This window comes from Convolutriloba macropyga, chromosome 3, assembly GCF_964194025.1.
Source record: "Convolutriloba macropyga chromosome 3, txConMacr16.3, whole genome shotgun sequence".
NCBI classification, from domain to species: domain Eukaryota; kingdom Metazoa; phylum Xenacoelomorpha; order Acoela; family Convolutidae; genus Convolutriloba; species Convolutriloba macropyga.
In genome coordinates, this window is record NC_134470.1 from 42,699,584 (window position 1) to 42,720,042 (window position 20,459).

A 20,459-nucleotide genomic window follows, 5' to 3' on the forward strand; every position below is an offset into this window, starting at 1 on the left:
TTAAATAGAAATCAATTTTTCATAAAGATAATAGTTCAAAGAGACGATTTTAATGAAATTGAATATTCCTTTGGGTGTCACGTGCATTTTGGTAACGACAGTGTTAGATTAACAAACTGTAAAATATGACATAAAAATTATTTATTTATAATGGAAGGAAAAACAGAAACTGGACAAGAAGTAAAATTTTTTTGGGGAGAAAAACATTCCGAGTTACTCAAAGACATCGAACCTTGTACCGAAACAATTACTGAATTCGAAACACTAAAACAACAAGTAACCACAGACAGATGTGTTGATATAAACAAACTAAATACAGTTTGTTTAGTAGTTTCCAAAAAAGAAGCTATCGAACTGTTAGATGACAAATTGAAGGAATAACAATCATAAATGATACCAATCATCGTTATAGTTGTATATCAAAAAACAAATTTGATAGTGCGGCACCGTTAAATGTCAGTTACATCAGTAAATAACTGTCACTTTACAGTGGGGCATTGTATCCAATTTCCAGATGCAGTAAATAACTCAATTCAAAAGTGTAAAGTTATTCAAAAGACCATCACACCAACATCACATATACATCGTAAAGACCATCACATTCTCATCCTCAATAATCATCTACCAATACATATTATCACCATACACACGGGAATAGACCCAAAAACATCGTAAAAATAGTTTCAACAATTGATTTCCCGGACGCATTAATAGCAACGTACTTAAAATTATCTAAAATAATACTCTTCTTAACAATCTTTTTAGTACCGTGCATAGTTGTTATTTCTACGTATTTAGCAATAGTAACCATAAACGAAATTATTAGAAACCGTAGAGTCATCTATGCAAGTCCACCAGTACAATAATAAAACTAATGAACGAAATACACTCCGATATATTTCATTTATGCAAAACCAATACAGATATTATAGAACTTGAAATTTTTAAATTTATTAAAGTTGCACTAATTATTTATTTTTTTACGCATTTGTTTAGGTTTAAAAGAATACTTCATAAACCCATCAAAAATGATCTTATCCCAGATATAGAAGAATCAATATATTACACATTAAACTCCCAAAAATTCTATCTACAAATAGGATTTCCTGAAAATTCACCACTATACGGCAACGTTATTATTTATCAATTACATCTTCGACTAGAAAATAACGAAATTTGGATATCAAACCTAGGAGCACAAACACAACAACCAGAACAAGAACTAACACAACTCATAATACTAGCACCAACATACATTCAACTTCCACCACACGGACCTGGCTCAGGAGCATAAATATGACCTGCAAAAATTGCGTCATCAAACAATAATCAAAGTAACAATAATAACAATCAAGAAAGACCACATCATAACGAAGTTATAGACTTAACAAACATACCAACTTCATCAGAAATTGATGATAATTTAAACCCCGGAAACGAAAACCCATATACCGTACGGAGAGACCGCCTGGAAAGAAAAGAACTCTTAAGAGCAAGACGTAGATCTTCATTATCATTCCCAACAGAAGATTCAACTTTAGTTTCATATGGTTCAACAGATATAGATTCTAATATAATTCGACCTATAGAAACAGGACAATCAGAACCACCAAGTAGAACAGGAACACCAATATTACACAATTTTAATATAAGTTCACCAAGTGATCACTCGGCTAATAATACAGTCCAAACACCAACACCATCCGAGATAAGAGCAAACCCTTTTCTACCACCAACTTTTCAACAAAGACAAGATTTCAATTTCGTCCAAGAACATTTTAGAGTACAGCCATTACAGTCACCAAATAGTTCACTTTGGTCAGCAACATCACCACAATCAGCAAGTACAAGTACAACACCACAGAGAATAAATCAAACATCAGCATCAAACACCTCTGTAAGCATACCACGAGTCGACTTAACAGACTCATTACAGCCACCAAGAAATATAACATTATCACCATCGTCCTTTATACCAGAAATAGGACTACCGTCAAGCCATCCTGGTAGAAGACGATCAACACCAATACTAAATCCTAATTCACCTACTCGAAGTAGGATTAATGAACACACATATCTTTTCGCATTAGATCTTAAAACTTGGAATCCACCTCCGCCACTATACGGACCCACCAATCTAGGTGATACACTTACAAATTGGTCTAGGAATAGACTCATTAACACATTAAATCTTACAACACGACAACGTAACGCAGCACTTAACGTTTTAGCAACACAATCTCTCGAGCTTAAATTTAACACAACAATCAAATAAGATACTTTTTTTAATCAACCGTTTCACGCAACCACGCCATCAATAGTAACAACCACAACTCCAGCACCTTTTATCTGCATTGATTTTATATACAAATTCGACAGATACACAAAACAAACATTAGGATCCGCACTATTCTCTAATCCACACACCTGTTTTTCATACACATGTCGATTCAACTGAAAGCTGTAATACTAATACTAATATTAACGATAATATATATTTATATGAAAATTGAATCAAAATTACAATTAGAACACAGACTCAATAATTGTGTTAAACAACGTATCAAGGACCGCATAAATGAACGAATAACAGTACACATCAAGAATTTCCAAAATAAAAACAAAACAATAAAGTCAAATACATCATACTCACTCAACCAGGAGAAATTCAATAAACTTAAAAATAATGTATTTAACAATAACACCAAATTTAAAACTAACTCGCAATAATTCACCTAAAACACAAAAATAGAAGAACTTGAAGAATTTAAAAACAGTTCAGATTACGAGGCAATGTGGGAAATAGCCATCGATAAATGGACACGAAATTGGAATTTTTATAGAGAAAAATTAACAAACAGTATATTAGAGAAATTCAACATGAACAATAAACGACAAAAAAGACAAACAAAAGTAGACTTTGTTGAACTAACGGGACAGAACATTAAGGGCTCCGCAACTGGACCACAGGACATCTTCATAGAACATTACGATTGTGATGCAGAAGAAACTACTAATGTTAAATATTATGAATTAAACAAAATCAGTACATGTAAAATCAAATCACTAGATTTAGACATGACCAAAACAGAAGTCCAACTAATATCAAAAGCACAAGCAGTAGAAATTAAGCATACGCAGTCGCAGGAACAATTAAGGAAGAATGATGTTCACAACACACTCACTATATTAGCGCAAACAGACCTAGCTATTATGTCTCAGACGCAGAAAGAACAAAAATATTAGATGCAGATGAAGTTCGAAACTAACTCAAAAGAATTAACATTTTGAAAAACACAAAATATAAACCAACACGATATATAAACCAACACAATATAAACCGAAATTATCGAAGAAATGCAAGGCAGAATACAATTTGACTTTGATACTCCTATGGTACCACCATATGGTAGAATCGTCTACGACTATACAAATCCGATGTGGATACCAAGTGTAAAAAAATGCTCAGTCAAACTGGAACAAAATTACCATGCGACCTCCGGAAAGGAGAGTGTCTACCGACACCGTTCACAAAAGCAACAATAGTTTGGGAACCACAAACACGTTGTCAATTATTTGAACTTATTAGATTCAATACATTTATGGTAAAATACCAAGACAGATATTGGATAGAAACAGACGCGGAATGGACAACAGTCCAACAACCTGACTTAACACAAAAGATAAAAATTAACAAAACAGACACTATTGCTACCAGTTTCGAAGTATACCCATTAGTAGAACGCGAATGCGGTTCACTTCGAGCAATACACAAAACAGAATGCGACGTTTTCTACATAATATACGGATACGGATTCGATATGCATACAGGACAAAAAGTAACAAGAAAGAAAGATAATTTTGATAAATTTGAAGAAGAAAAAATTATAAAAATTAAACCGAAACAAATAACATCAGAACACACACGGTATGAAGACGAAGAAAACAAACAATACTACTATGGTTTTGTAAACGAAAACACACACATGAGCATCAAAATGGATCTCTATATGAGCAACATATACTCTAGAATAATTCTACAAGCAATAGAATTTTACTAGAAAATCTGTGAACAAACTAGAAACATTAGACAATTAACACTAACACAAGTACAAAAGACCACACCACTTTTAGGATACATCCTAACTAGAGATAGATCAATAATTTTCAAACAAGAAGAAGTAAACGTAATGAAAATGTACAAATGTGCGAAAAAATTATCACCATATATGTCCCACAAACACGTGAATGTTATGACAAAATACCAGTTATCTATAAGAATAGAGTACAGTATGTACATCAGCTAACAAGACAAACCTACTTATGGGCTAAGAAAGTACCATGCTCACACAGCAACTTCGACCAATTAATATCCATAGACACTGAAGGAACAGCTCGATATAGAGTAACACCTTACCCAGTAAAAGTAGAGACAATATTGAACACTATATCACCTGACGAAATAGTACTTGATAACATGTTTTGTAAAGCAAATTTGCTAAAAAGCGGCATATACAGAAAAGAACAACTAGTCCAAGAACGAAAACGAGATTTATTACATGAATATATGCGAGACCGCGAGAAACCATTACAAGAAGCAACATCAGCAAATGCAGAAAAATTGTTAGAATTAGAACATAAGCAAATGCAGAAAAATTGTTAGAATTAGAACAATTAGGACTACTACAAATTTACAAAAACTACGAACAATCACTTAAATGGTTAAGAGATCTCAATATCAATGGATATAACTTCCAACTAGACCAACCCAGTGTTAACTGGAAAGAAGTCTATGACGGAGCATGGCTCAAAGAACAAATGTTAACAATCTTTGGATGGCCATGGTATGTCTTAGAGAAAATGGCAATAATATACGCCATGATAAGCATGATATTATATATAACAAATCTTATAATAAAAACTTATAACGCTTTTGCAATCCATAAAGCAATTGGCAAACAAGCCAGTGCAACAAAAATACTCCTTGCAGGAATATTCGGAATCCTTTCTCAAACACTAACGCAACTATTAGTTCAAATACAAGAAGAAGAAAATAGTCACGACAGTGATGAAAACATTACATAAAATGGAAATAACAAAACAAGAAAATACAAACAAAAGTTTCGTCGACACTCCAGAGAACCACATATAACAGATCATAATGACAAGGGTGAACCTACAGAAATTTATGTAGATAGAAATTATAAACACTATAACACAACAATCCGAAGAACGGAAAAAGGACTACAATTAAGAACAATGGATTCACCTACAAAGAAACAAAAACCAGCATTACCAGAACAAAAATATAAACAAGAACCGTTTAGTATAGAACCATTTAAAGTAGAACAATTAGAAACGATATTGGAAAACAAAACACAATCACTACCACCACAACTTATTACTCCACCACCTGCATATCAGTGCTGACGAAATAACGTACCTTTCACTAATACATCTCATAACGCACCCTTACCAAGTGCGCCTAACATACAGCAACAATCTACATCATTTCAAGGACACTCGTATGAAACACCACTACCCATTAATCAGTCAACACCTTATGAAATACCACAACCCTCCGGTACATCTACAAGTAAACAACATTTAATACCGACAGTAAAACTAATGGATATACAGAATCAAACACCAATCGATTTTGATCAAATAAAATTAACGGCTAACAAAATGCATAACCGCAGCCATAGTTTAGACATATTGAAAAACGATGATCAACAACATACGAATGAAGTAACATATTTTGATACTCATTCAGCAGATACATACGAAGTTTAACATCAAACTCGTATTACAAGAACAATAAACATCAAATAATTATTATTGTTCTTAGTATCATCCATCTTTTCTATTTCAATACAATCTCTATTTCAATCTTCCTACCTTTCTTCATCCCCCGTTTCTATTTCAATACACATACTCCATTTCATCATCCCTCCTTTCTATTTCAATACATTTAACCACTACATGTAGATTTCAGATATTTCGTACATCGTACTGAAGAATATATGCATGTATGTATAGTAACAATATGGAATCTGTATGAGCACATTAGATTTAAAAAATCAAACTAACCGTCAAACAACGTTATGGTAACCATCGTCCAAACCAATATAACAATACCATTCTCATGATATCTGGATATAGTCGTAACACAGTTATAAACCATAACCATACTAACACTGATTTCATAACGATATTATCGAAGAACAAAATTAACATTCAACAATAATAACAAGTGTATCAGTAACAATGCATATCAACAACGTTTCACATGTAACCTATAACGAAGGTTTCAGTAAAAAATATGGTTTTTATTAGTAACAAATCCTTAGTAGTAACAAATTATTACCTCATTAAGGAATAGGTAATTAACATAGTATCACTTTTAGCAAATGGCCTCAAGCATGGATTACGACACAGAATTCCCGTACAAAGCAGACTCACCACTAGGCTACGATGTGCAAGATGGAGAGCTTAGCTCTGGTTGAGGACGTTAAAGCCCAGGAACAATCCGCGATCAAGCCTCCGATTGCAGTACCCAAATGGATGACCAATTCGATCACCCACAGGATAAAGTCACAACTATGAGAGTAGAAGTGGAGAACACCACGTCTGAGCAACACACACAGACGGCACTCAATCAACGTACACCACTGGAAATAGCACGTATAATTTCAGAACAAGTAGTAAAACCTAGGCAATCATATGTAGGACGAAATTTCGAATCGTTCCGTAACAGAACAAATAACAATATAGAGGAACAAGGTATTAGCACTAGTACACATAGTTACCAGAATCAGAGACCACATAACAATAATTCGAATAACACGTCGAGTGAATCATATACATCACCACCGTTACCGAATTATCCACCACCAGTAAGACCACCCCCAAATGATGATTATACAAACGATAACAATAGAATGCAACACAGTGTTTAACAACGCTGGTTTGCTAGAAATTCACACCACATTCGACCGAACAACCTACGCTTTCCCTCCGCCGTTACACCTCGGAGTAACAATAGTAAATCATTTTTCCATCAATCAACAAATGAACAAACACCCACAGCCACGGTTATGGAAACCATATGGTTCCAAGAAAAAATCCCAAGAACACTGAACAATCCACATAGCAGTAATTATAACCCTTTATTATCTTACCGTAACTGGGCTGAAATGCCATTCGACTCTAGGAACTAAAACTTTTTCATGGCACCTCTGCATAATCTGAAAGATTGTATCTCTGAGTACTTCCCACCTCTACCATCAGAGAACACTAACACTGTAAAACGAAGCACTAAAAATATGGGGCAAGAGAAATTACATCAAGCAACTTACCCCATCCTAAAACAATTCTATAGTCTAACGGAACGCTTCTTATACGACTAAGATTACGAGTTTAAAGTACCAACCTTCTAAACATTTGACCACCTAGTAGCAGAAGCATCACAAGATCTCTCTGCTTACAGTGTATTTGAACATCATCTTTTTCAATTGAGTTTCAACTTTCTACATCCATCACCGAAGGATGTTCAGAATAACAACTATCGAGTACACGAAACAAAATTTGTACACAGTTTGATATATTACACGTTCTTTCGCGATAAAAACTCTAATACCACTGAAACCTACATCCATATTAACGATCAATTGACATCACCAAATTTTTTAAACTATGGATATAGACTAAAATGAGACTACACTATCGGAGCTTTACGTAACTTTGACCCCATCAAAAACTAGTATATTTTCCAACCTAAGGAATCACCGGAAAGATCACTGATGGTACCTCTCGAAGCGCTGGAACCGTGCGAAGAGTACCACACTTATCACTTAGAAGGCAGCATAACGAATCGAGCTTTCATTAATATAAAACAGTTCAATAAAGAACGAAAAACCACTGATATGGAAAAAAATATAAGGAACACTGTCAAAGCTTCGATAACCGAGATAACAATTAATGAGATCACAGATCTCTTAGCACATTTCCTGTCGAAAGACGATCACCTCCTTAAAGAATACAAACATTATAGGGACAGAACAAATCATCCCAAACAGACGGAAAAAATATAACAACATCAATTCGGGAACAAGTAACAAACTCAGAATTTTAACAAATTAGTTTTTAACTATAACAATTGTGTTAAATGATAACAATTTCACCCAACTATGAATTTCTCTTTGCACATATATCTTTCGTTTTTGCTGTAACAATTTATTGTCATAAACCTTATTTGCATTGGTATCAACTATTTGTACAAACTACACCTCCATATATAGTTCTACAACCTATTCATTATTCAATTTGTACCTGATAATAAACCAATACTTGTTATAACAAGTAGTATAACACTTGATGTGTAATAGAATTTAGCCATAATTACAAATTTTTTTATTTTTCTACTCTTTCCTAAACTACCCTTACATGCAAGACTGTACATGTACATATGCAAAGATTTTCCATAGTTAGATATATGCAATTTTGTAAAAAAGGAAAATATAAAAAGGTACCTGATAATATTCTGTAAAAGCAGTTAGAACGAATAATAAACGGGAATAACATAGGGGAATAACATGCACTAAACAGTGTATAGGAACACACTATAGGCTAAATGTATTATGTAACAGACATGTACAACCAATCATACACATAACGTATGCAATAGTTTGAGTCATGACATGACGATTATAACACTTTCCGTATCAGTTTTGATAAGTGACACTTGACGAATATTTTTTCATTATACTAACCATATGATTAAAATCTATTTTGCAAAGTAATCTAGTAATAGTATATACCAAAATACTCGAAATCTGTAACAACCGAAAAGATAGGCACATTACTATTTCGGAAATTTCAAATAATTACGACAGTTTGTTAATTTATAACAATAACTATTACATTCCATATGTAAACATTTTATGTAAACATTCATATGCAATGGATCTAATAATAGCATATATACTTTTAACAGTAACAACTAACAACTATATATCACTCAGTAACAACTAACCAGTTCTTTTTCCCAAGGGAATTAATTGGAATGTCGAATACCAATATGTCGTTTAAGGCGAACATTTAAAACAATAAGCGCGCAGACAGATACTTTTACTAAATTTATAAAAGTATTGAATAACCGTTAATGGGAATGAAACGATTGGACATTTTTGCACATACCCATTAGAAAACTATAAGCGAGATCTGTAAAACATTTATTAAATCTATAAATACAGAGATAAAATGCACTTTTAACAAATTTACAGATACGAAAAACGCGAACAATAACCGTAACAACTAACACGTCCAAAACCTGTAGAAGTATGACAAACCAATTAGTGAGAATTGAATTCATCAGAATAACTCATAATTCATGGAGACATTTATGAAAAAATACAAAAAGATCACATGTCACTAACATTTCTCGTTGTTGTCAACAAGCCTTTCGTTGACACTCACCTAACTACCTTCGATTTTTCTTTCGAATCTCAAAATAGAAAAACAATAGAACAATTTCTTTCCAACCTGAAGGGATACTGCGTAATAATAGAACATTTATACTGCATAACATGATAGGCTAAACAGAGAAAAATTCGGAACATCTAACAGCTAACATAAGCAAATCAAAATAATTCAGGTAAGTCAGGTAAGTCGCCGGACACCAGGAGCGCCTGCAACATCAGCACCGGGCCTACCCAAAAAGATCTTCATCCACTGGACGTGGTACTGGAATAGATACTTTTGTGGTTGTTGATGTTCACTCCTTGCTTTGTGGGCAACCTGTGTCTGGGAATCGAACTACTGACAAACCGGAACAAAGCAACAGATTCAAAACGAAAAGAAAATCCTTCAGAGAGAATAACGACAAATTGACTTATTGTAGTATTCAGAAGACTCTCAAAAAACTAAAAACCCCGGAAAGATGGAGTCAATGTTGACTTCCAACAAGGGAATTTTAATAAATAAAGACTGAAATACTCTATCCTGATTGCTCGAAACAGGGAAAATACCTTTCCTTAAATGTTTACCTGTTTTCCTTTTACCCCTTTTTCAGTTAACCGTTTAGTTGGTACCAGTCACAGACCTGATATAATAACAAAGTATATTTCTCTCTCTCTCTCTCTCTACTCCGCTCTTGTTTAGTATTGAAATATACGTTAGACTTTAGCATTGGAAACCGTGCACTGTCTACTGAAGCTCAGATAGAAGAGTAACAGACTAGAGATCTAGAACTTTAGTTAGTCAGGTAAGCCTTAAGAGTAGACAATACTCTTGAGATACCATAAGAGCTCAGTGGAGTAACCTCGCAAGGTAACCCTACTCGAGACACGTCTTAAAAGAAGTAAATTTTCTTGTTTCTCCTTTTTTAACCGTTGGTTTGAAAACTAACACTTCTTCGCCAACTTTATAGCTCGGCCCATATTTACCCCGAACATAATAGGTCTTCTGGTGTTCTTGTTCGACATCCAAATACTCTCGCATCAACTGGTGCGTTTCCTGTAGTTTCTGCTTCATTGTGAAAACACTGTCACTTGGTGTTGCATATATGGCGGTCTGTGGTGTGCTATAGATGCAGTCCATAGGTAGCGACAGTGAAAAACCCGGTACCGCATACGCTGGGCTGTATCTTGTTACACTATGAATTGATGATCGATATGCCATCATCGCTAAAGGTAGAAAATTTGTCTACTCGTGTTGGTATTGTCCTATATATTTGGAGAGGCATTCTTCTATTGTTCGATTTGTTTGTTCAATCATCGCATTCCCTTGTGGATCGTAGGATGTTGTTGATGTCCTCTTAATTCCTAGTTCACTGCAAAGACTACGAAACAATTTAGACATAAAGTTTGACCCTTGGTGTGTAGGTTGACAGGACAGCCGAATCTCACTATCCAGTGATCAACAAACGCTTTTGCCACTGTTTTGGCCTCTTGATTGGGTAACGCTACGGCTTCGTACCACTTATTGAATTGATCACCGATAAGCAAAATGTATTTTTTTCCATGGGACTCCGGAAGTGGACCCATGGTGTCGAGAGAAGCTTACCAAAATGGATGACTAGGTTTCCATTTTGTGAGTGAATGTCGACGTTTCTGTTTAGTGCCTTTCCTTTTTAGGCACACGTAACAGCTTTCTATCCAATTTCGTACGTCCCTTCTCATGCACGGCCAATAAAACCATTCGCAAGCCCTTTTGTACGTTTTCTCTATACCAAAGTGTCCTGCGCTAGGCGAATCATGCAACAGCTCAAGAACGTTGGACACTCTACCCCAGTGCACCAGCATTTGGTAAACAGTTTCAAAGTTAGGTTCTGTTTGGTGTTTTAGATACAAAATCCCTTCTATGAGACAAAGATTTTTATACTGAACCCAGCATTTTCATAACACATTCGAAGCTCGGTTTCTCATTTGCCGTGGTTTGGGTCTTTTTTTGTTTATGACCCATGAATATACTTCTTTGAGTATATTAACACTTTGCTGTTTTACTCGCAGTTTTACTCTCTGTAGTTTGTGTAACTGCCAACCTCGACTACTATAGTCGGTATTGTCTTGCTCTACGTCTAGCGCAATAGCGTTGACGAAAGCGGTTTGTTCCTCATCTTCTGTGTTTATGCACGAAAGACAGTCAGCGTGTGTGATTTTCTTTTCTGCTCTATGCTTGATGTCAAACTTAAATTGCCCAAGTTTCTCTATCCATCTTGCGACCATACCGTCTGGTTCTTTAAAACTATAGATCCACACGAGAGCCCTGTGGTCCGCTATAATTAAAAAATGCTGACCAAGTAAAAAGTTTTTAAAATACTGGGTGAAATGAACGATTTCGAATAATTCCGGCTTATTTGCTGAGTAGTTTTGTTGACTTTTATTCAAAGTTTTGCTAGAATATGCAATAACTTTATCCTCAGTTCCTTGTTTTTGTGTAAAAATGGCTCTGATACCTGTCAACAATGCATCGGTAGTTAATGTATATGGATCCCTATCGTTTGTATATCTTACAACTGGGGCTTCCAAAAGCTTTTTCTTCAACTCTGCTACCGCAATTGTGCACTCTGTACCCCATTCAATTTTATTTGCTTTATTTAGTAACCTGTAAAGAGGTTCTGCTGTTTTTCCGAAACCCGGAATAAATTTCAGATAATAGCCCACAAGGCCCTGACGCCTTTCAGGGATGATGGTTCTTTCATTCTTTCTACCGCTCTTACTTTCTCTGAGTCGACCTCAACACCACTCTCAGTTATAATATGTCCTAAAAAGCTGACGCGCTTTTGGAAGAAAATGCAGTTTGATCATTTAATTTTTAATCTATTCTCCGATAAACGATGAAAAACCAGCTCTAACCATTTAAGATGTTCTTTGAAATTCCTCCCAAAAACGATAACGTCGTCTAGATAAACTAAAGTCACTTCGTAAGAGAGGCCGGAAAAAATTAACTCCATTAGGTTTTGAAAAGCATCCGGAGCAGACGCTAGTCCCATAGGGAGTCTTTTCTACTTATACAGGCCTAGAGGCGTTATGAAAGCTGTTAAGTTCTTACTCTCTTCCTCGATCACCATCTGAAAGTATCCCGACAAGATATCTATGTTCAAGAAGAACATATTTCCCTCCAGTGAATCAATAACATCATTAAATTGTTTAAATCGTGGTAAAGGCCAGCATGTTTTTTTCTATTTGTTTGTTCAGACCACGATAGTCTACAACCAAGCGGTAGGTTCCATCCTTTTTTAGTACAAGTAATCATGGTGCTGCCCAGTTGGAATAAGTTGGTTCGACTAAGTTGTCTCGTTCCAAGTCTTCAATATTTTTCTTCATGGCTTTTCTTTTCTCAAAAACTCATGCTGCCGTATGTACGTCTGAATGGCACAGCATCCTTTTTTATTTTTTTTAATGATAAATTCGTTCACAAAATCCCATATCATTTGAGTTTTGCGAAAATATCACTTCATATTTTGTGCAAAGTGACCTCACTTTTGTCATTTCCCCACAATACAAGCTCATTGAACTTGAGTTCACTTGTTTCTCAAAATCAAGTTGATCCTTATGCTTTTTATTATTGTCAGGGTTATTTTGTTGTACTCTTGAAATTTTTTCCTTGTTTTCCGCACATGCGATTCTCGCATTTTTGTAAACTTTCTTTGGTTCTAATGTAGGGTTCAGAACTCGAACCCATACGATATCATCAACCATGTCATTCAGCGATCTCGCTATTAATAAGTGTGATTTGTCTTCAAACTCTTTCATGGGTTCGACTATAATTTCTGTTTGCTGTGTTATGTTACCTTCTTCATCGATAATTTTGCATTTAATGAAACCTTCGCAGCGACGAGGTAAATTGTGATCTGCAGCAGCAATTAAAAACAGATTCTTATTACTTCGTTGGGATGGGAACAATTGTAATGTTTTCCCAATTGTCCCGCAAAAAAGTTAGTTCTTTTTGAGGTTTAAAATACAGTCATAATTATATAAAAATTCCAAAAAATGCCAAAAGCTGTTGAACCTTTCACAGGCATTTTTCCATTGTTGGCAGCAATTATATTTTTATTGCACACTCTGATCTGGCTCGGTTCTCCCAATTGCTGGTAGAGTGTTTCACTTAAAAGATTAACACTACTTCCACTATCAATTAAGGCCATTATTAGTTTGTCTTTTATCATTATTTTGGCAAAAAGGCCTCTACTGGGCTGTTTCCGCCACGCAAAGTTTTTACTTAGCTAGCTGAAAATAAGCCCTGCCATCTTCAGCTAATTCTCGTGTAAATACGGGCAATTTCGTTTGAAATGATTTGGACTCCCACATTCAAAACAATTCTTGCATTCCTTAGATGCATGATTTCGCTGGCCGCAACAGCGACATTGTTCTCTCACAAAACTCACCGCTGTCTTTGACTGCTCGGCACAACTCTCTTGCGACCAATCTTGGCTTCTGTTCTCGCCTCCTGGTGTTGGCGATCGCGATCTACTGTCGCAATTGGTTCGTCTATTATCAGCGCTGCTTCTGTTATAGCTATTATAGTTTCTATTTCTATCTCCGGTTTCTCTTGAGCTACGCCCACTTCCGCGCAGAAACTCTTTTGGCCTCGCTCCTTGCAATGAAAACTTTTGATTATCTTGCCTTTTAGATTGGTTAGTCTGCAGTGTTCGCACTAAATCGTTAATCGAATTAACTAGTTGAGTGTTTTCATTCGACTGGATGGCAGGAACCCGCGCCTCATTATCTTCCTCCTCAATTCTCATGACTGCTTCAATATGTAGTGCTCTTTCTAAAGCTCTGTCTAAAGTCATATCCTCATAACCGAAGTTCTTTCTCAGGTCGAGTCGCACTTGACTATTTTCTATGCCTTCGAGAAATCCCCTCAAAATGAGAAGTTCTCTTATCTCATTAGACTCCTGAGGGTATGCTTTCAAGGCCAAAGTTTGCAAATCACCGCAAAAATCTGTTAATTTTTCACCGGGCTGCTGGACTCTCCTAGCTAGTCTCCCCCGGAACACTACTGGTTTCTCATTATAATGTGGTCTGAAAGCCTTTACGGTCCGGTCATAACTCTTTCTAGTGTCCTCCGAAAGTGTAAGGTAGAAATTAATCGCAGACTTGTGTAACCTTAACGCGAAATAGTGCGGCCGCTCATCAATTTCGGTCTCGGCGCCGTTTACTGTTTCTTTTCTTTGCCACTTTTGAAGTTGTGACACAAGCTCAAAGTGTGTAACATAACTTTCAAAATCATTTGATCCAGTAAACGGTTCCGGTAACGGCGTTTTTGAGGAGTGCTGCGCCATCTTTATTTTATTTAAAAACTGTTGTTGTTCAAAATTTTTCAATAATACTTCTCGAAAATCGAACTATTTTTCCGACACTCTAGTTAACAGTTCTTAAATATTATTGAAAATCTAATTCCCTCTTCAATAAATGCAAAGAAAAACTCGAGGTTTAATGCTTGAGTTTAAGTCAAATTAAGTCAAATTAAAATACTGATCTTTCTGAACGCTATTTTATTATCAAAAAAACATGTACGCCCTGATTTATGCTATTCGAATTTTTAAGGAGTACTCACTTGAAAGTTATAAGATGGCAGTTGTTCTTGTCGAATCCCGACAGCAGTCTACAATTCCTCTTCCGGTTCTCTTCAGTTTTGTCCGTACCCAATATCGGTTCTATCACCGTGGTATATTAGCCAAGCAAATACTGATATGTCACAATTGTTAATATTGCTCGAAGCCCGAGCTTTGTCTATTTCAATTTGTCGACACCTATCAAGATTGTGTCAGTCATTAATCAGGTAATAAATTAAAATTTAATCTAAATCTTTGACCTTGAAACCCAAGGTTTTTAGTACACCTTTTTTTAATATACGTGTGACAGTCACACTGATAGGTATTCTGCGGTATTTCTAATTAATTCGTATGTTGTATTTGGTATAGCTATTAATTTTGTTCTATCCTGGGAATCTTCGTGTCTTCACACGAATGTTTTTAGCATATTCTCTAGGGTTGTTTCATTATGGAAATTATAGAATGATTTTCTATTTCCTACTTCTATCTGTTAAAGTAAATGTATAGTTTCGGTTATTTATGTCTCTGTCAAGCAGTATTACCGGTAGGTAATGAGACAGATGGTTTCCATAAATGTTAATTGGTTGTATATGTTTTTTTCTTTGAAGAGCTTATTCTTCAAGTTTATTGTTACTTTGTAAATAATTTCCTGGTTTTCATCCGGGCAATCTTCAGAGATTGTAAATGGTACTAATGAATGACTGGTAGTATTTTGTGGTGTATTTTGCTGGTAGCCATATTTTGTTCATCGTTATTTATAAACTAAATCTATTTGGTTATTAATATTGGCTACGTTAAGTGGATAAAAAAATAAAAAAAATTTCTGGTTTGGTTTGGTTCGTTTCTGAATGCGATCAACTGGTCGCACCAGATAAGACGTGTCTCGAGTAGGGTTACCTTGCGAGGTTACTCCACTGAGTTCTTATGGTTTCTCAAGAATATTGTATAAGCTTAAGGCTTACCAACACGCGTGACGAATACCGAACAGGAGAACTGACACTAAAAGCTTAGTTTGGAGATGAATATCCAACTTGAAAGACACGTCACAAAACGAAAATTTCAACTTTACAAATGAACAAAACCAAAGTAAGTTTAAAGCAATATATGTAGGTTTTTAATAAAACATGTCTATTTGCATCTGCTACATCAAATCGAAAATGTATATTTACTCAGATGTAAAATTTTGTAGATACGATTGTAGATATGTAAAAATTCGTTTTAAATTTCCTTGAATGATTGACAGATTGTAGAATGGTGCATATTCTGGCGGCAAGTTCGCTTTTCCATGCACTGAAGCCTAAAACAAGCAGACATCCAAAACTGTTACTCCCATCCGTGACGGCCATTCCGGGTCTTTCGTTCAACCCAAATTCCAGAAACGCTGAAAAGAACATAAGAACCTGGGACAAGGGTTAACTGAAAGACCGCAGTGATTTTTTGATTTGGCACGACACGTTGAACAACTCCATCACCCCTCACAAACGAACAAACAACAACAGGCCGTGTGATGTAGAGGAGTTGGTTGCCTTTTTACAACGTCCTTCGGATAAAATCAAGGCGATAATTTACTGTCAAAGGTATGGCAAAGAAAACATTTTAAAACAACTGTCAAAATCGGGAATTTTAGTGATCCAGTCCACGAAGCATTTGGTGTCAAGACGGAAGCAAAAGAACGAGTATTTGGAATCAGGAACGAGTATTTATTACTTTATTTATTTTCATAAATAAAGTCTTCTCTTTCGTTGGACGTCAATCAAGATTGACTCCATCATGGAAACTAACATAAACAAATGTAAACTTCTAAACAGAAAGGGAAAATGAGCATATCTTCAAACAACATCAAACTTAAAGTCACGCATGTGCAAAAAGACAGGCCTTATGGTCACACCTATTCTGACCTGGAGTGATAGGCGTGTTCAAAAGGCTACGAGAGCATTCATCTCAAAGGCAACGCGTCCATCTGTTTATGGACAAATAAACTGCATTCATACACAGGATACATTGTGCCTATCATTCCGTATTGAGAGAGAGACTTAATTCTCAAAACGAGATATCAACATTAAAGTTATTAAAAACCTCAAATTATTATCTTTGTACAGAAACAGTAATTAACACGCACTTTTGAAAGTTGTACAGATATAACATCGACAACATATATAAAACGGGCCAGAATTATCAAGAGAAATAATTCAAGCTTACGGATAAGATACCGACGAATGACAGATACAGACGGAGTTTTGAAAAAAATGTCTGACTCCGTTTCGCTGAAGGAAATTAGCTGGAAGAATGACACGCTCAAAGAAAGTATTATAGTTAGTTTTAGCGAGATGATTAAGTTGAAAAAGGCTGTAAGAGGATGAACGAATATTGCTCGCAGGCATGGATCCCCAACAAAACAAACCTTACGAAATTTGAAAGAGTGCAAGTAATGGTTTCAAGGATTCTTCCCTCCATCCACGGGTTCAAAGAAAGACTATTAAAACTTAAATTACTACTTCTTAGTCTCTATGTGGAGATGCACGACCTGCTACTCTTTATCACTAATAAATTCCAAGTATTACGTTTCAAGCACATTCGGAAAAGCATGCGACGACAAAACAAGACAATATAGTCGGGGAGAATATAAAGTGAAACAAAGTCCGGCGAAAATTACTTCCATCGAACAAAATTCTTATAACATCTACAAAACTTTGTAATTTTGGAAGTGAAATGAACAAAAGGACAATTAGCAATCTGTACAGCAGTTGCTTCGCCAATAAATGCAACTACGATAATAAATGCACCTGGCGGATCTATTGCGTAATTAGATATTCAGATTGGGACTCAACACCCTTGAGGCGATAACTCAAAAGCCCTAACTACTACCTTGAAAAAAATAAATCATTACAAAGTAAATCTTTATGTAAAAATATGGCAGGTGCGTCTGGGGTTTTGCGCCCACTAAGCTGGGGGGATAAACGGTAAAGATCCAGTTTCTTTTACATATTCTATGTTCGGATCTATTCAGTTTCGACCCCCCCCCCCCGCTTAGTGAGCATAAATCTTTTCTGACCCCCAGGCGCACGTGCTATTTTCTTACATAGTGCTATTTAATAACCTATAATTTGTAACGGGGGGTCATAGAAAACACTGGGGGGCCGAAACAGAATAGATCCCTTTTTTCTAATAACTTTTTTTGTTATGCAGATAGGAAAATGCTGACACGCGCATCGCGTAAAGTAGTTAGAAGAGCGCCAGGAACTTTATTCATTCGTGGAGCTTCGAAGGATGTGGTTAAAAACGCAGATACACATCTGAAGGTGGCTGCCACTGGAAAGTCATTGCCTATCATGTATTCCCTCGTAAATGACTTAAGGTGAGTGCCCTCTGATTGCTTCTCGGGTATTTTGTTCTGCGGTGATTACATCATAAATTAATTTAGTTAGAATATTTTTTTCAATCTCCTTCAGTTTCAGTATAAAGAACGATGCCTCATTATAACACCTAATCTCCGGCTGGAATAAAACGCCAATAGGTGATGTGGAGAACATTGCGGCTCTGTTGATTCATAAACGAGATTTCTAAAGCTGCTCGACTATATGCCTATTTAGACTACGTGGTTGCGATTACTGGTGCGTGTTGTAACCCTCTAAACAAAAAACAACTGAAAAACTACAAAATGGGTGAAACCCTTAATATTAGCTCTAAATCCCGCAGTTTTTTGGTTATTACTGGTGTGTGAGTTACTTGCCTCAAATAAAAAGTTTAGTTCGAATTGTATTCTTTTTGGCTATTAATGAATCGAAAGATCAGCTAGACGTCCTTTTAAGCAATAATCTTGTTCCTATTGTCAAAGATTATTGCTGTTGTTACAACCCACCAAAAGCAAGCCCCTATAGGTGGTCTGAAACGTCAATGATCGACCTCGATGAGCTAAAGACACATGCGGAAAAAGAAATATGTGAAACGATTATTCTCACAGGCGATTTTAATCATGAGAACACTTGTTGGAAAACATTGAACTCAACAAATGATTACGAAAACAAAATTGTTGGGAAATTTAGTGAATACAATTTTCAGGAAATTTTGAACCATAAACAAATGGGACAACTGGATGTCTTCCTTACAAACAATCCCAATCAATTAATAAACCGTTATACAAAAAACGAGTTCAATAAATCTTTTAATTCCGATCACGATGCTTTTACTGTGAAGATTGAGGCGCAAACCGAAATGCAATCCGAAACCAAACAGCATAAGTTTGCGTTCAACAAAGCTGATAGGAAAGAGTTAAATAACTATATACTAGAAAACCTTTTCAAACCGTATTGCTACAGCAACATTGACGAACTAGTCAAGCAATGGTATAAATGGCTTGATGATGTATTAACTAAAAATGTTCCCAAAACCACGGTGCACAGATCCAACTTTCCCCCTGGATAAAAAAGGAATCCTTCCATCTCATAAAAGTCATATCTACTCTGAAAAGGAAAACAAAAAACCCAAATCTTGGCAGACTGATAAAGATTAAAAAAGGAGAGAAGAAATTGAGAGATCAGCTGAAACAAGATCAAGCGGACTTTGAAGACAAAATCTTCCGAGGGAGGAGATTCTCTGATCTGCAAAAGTATCTCAAGTCTGTCTTCAATTGCAATAGATACCCGGAAACAATGTCTTACAAGGACAACAAGACAAATGAAGATAGCCAAAAGTGCAAATACTTTAACGATTTCTTCTCCAGTATTTTCCTCAAAATTAATACAATTAAAATGAAGAACTCTTACGAAAAACAAAAATTTAACAAAGTAAACATTGACGAAAGAAAAATCAAGGAGATACTAACCGAGCTTCAGACAAAAAAGCTTGTGGACCTGAAATACAATCCCGAAAAACCTGCCAACCTTCTCAAAATCATTACATATAGTTTCCCAAGCCAAAATAGTCAAACCACATCTGGATAACTCTCAACATGGATTTTGGAGACATAGGTCTGTGGTTACACAACTTCTGCTCTTTCTAGATCTTCTGTACAAAGAACTTGATGACAAAGAAAGTGAATGGTATGTGCTGTACTTAGATTTTAAAAAAGCTTTCGACAGCGTATCACACGACAGATTACTAGAAAAAGTTGAAGAGCTGCAAATCGGCGGAAATTTCTTGAAAATCATTGCAAGTTATCTCACTGAAAGAAAGCAATATGTAAAAGTTAATGAATGCAAATCTGAATTTTTTCCCAGTTACTAGCGGAGTCCCGCAGGGGTCACTCTTAGGTCCTCTCCTATTTATTATATACGTGAACGATCTACCAACTCGAGTCAAATTATGTGACGCTTTTGGGTATGCTGATGATTTCAAGTTAGTATCAACTCAGCCAGCTGATATCCGAACAGATCTATGAGCCATAGAAAGCTGGTGT

General features: G+C 35.7%; 2 protein-coding genes across 3 annotated transcripts in view; one reads left to right on the forward strand and one right to left on the reverse strand.

Annotated features, from left to right (window-relative positions):
• LOC142336214 (uncharacterized) overlaps positions 1–20,459 on the reverse strand; it is a 352,380-nt gene that overhangs the window by 303,260 nt on the left and 28,661 nt on the right. The gene's annotated exons all lie outside the window — the stretch shown is intronic.
• The window catches only part of LOC142336215 (cytochrome b-c1 complex subunit 1, mitochondrial-like), a 313,919-nt gene that overhangs the window by 165,317 nt on the left and 128,143 nt on the right, over positions 1–20,459 (forward strand). For both annotated transcript variants that reach the window (XM_075384885.1, XM_075384884.1), the window contains exon 2: positions 18,249–18,419. In XM_075384885.1, the coding sequence (XP_075241000.1) occupies positions 18,259–18,419 (161 nt within the window). In that variant the 5' untranslated portion in view covers positions 18,249–18,258. The remainder of the gene's footprint in view (positions 1–18,248; positions 18,420–20,459) is intronic.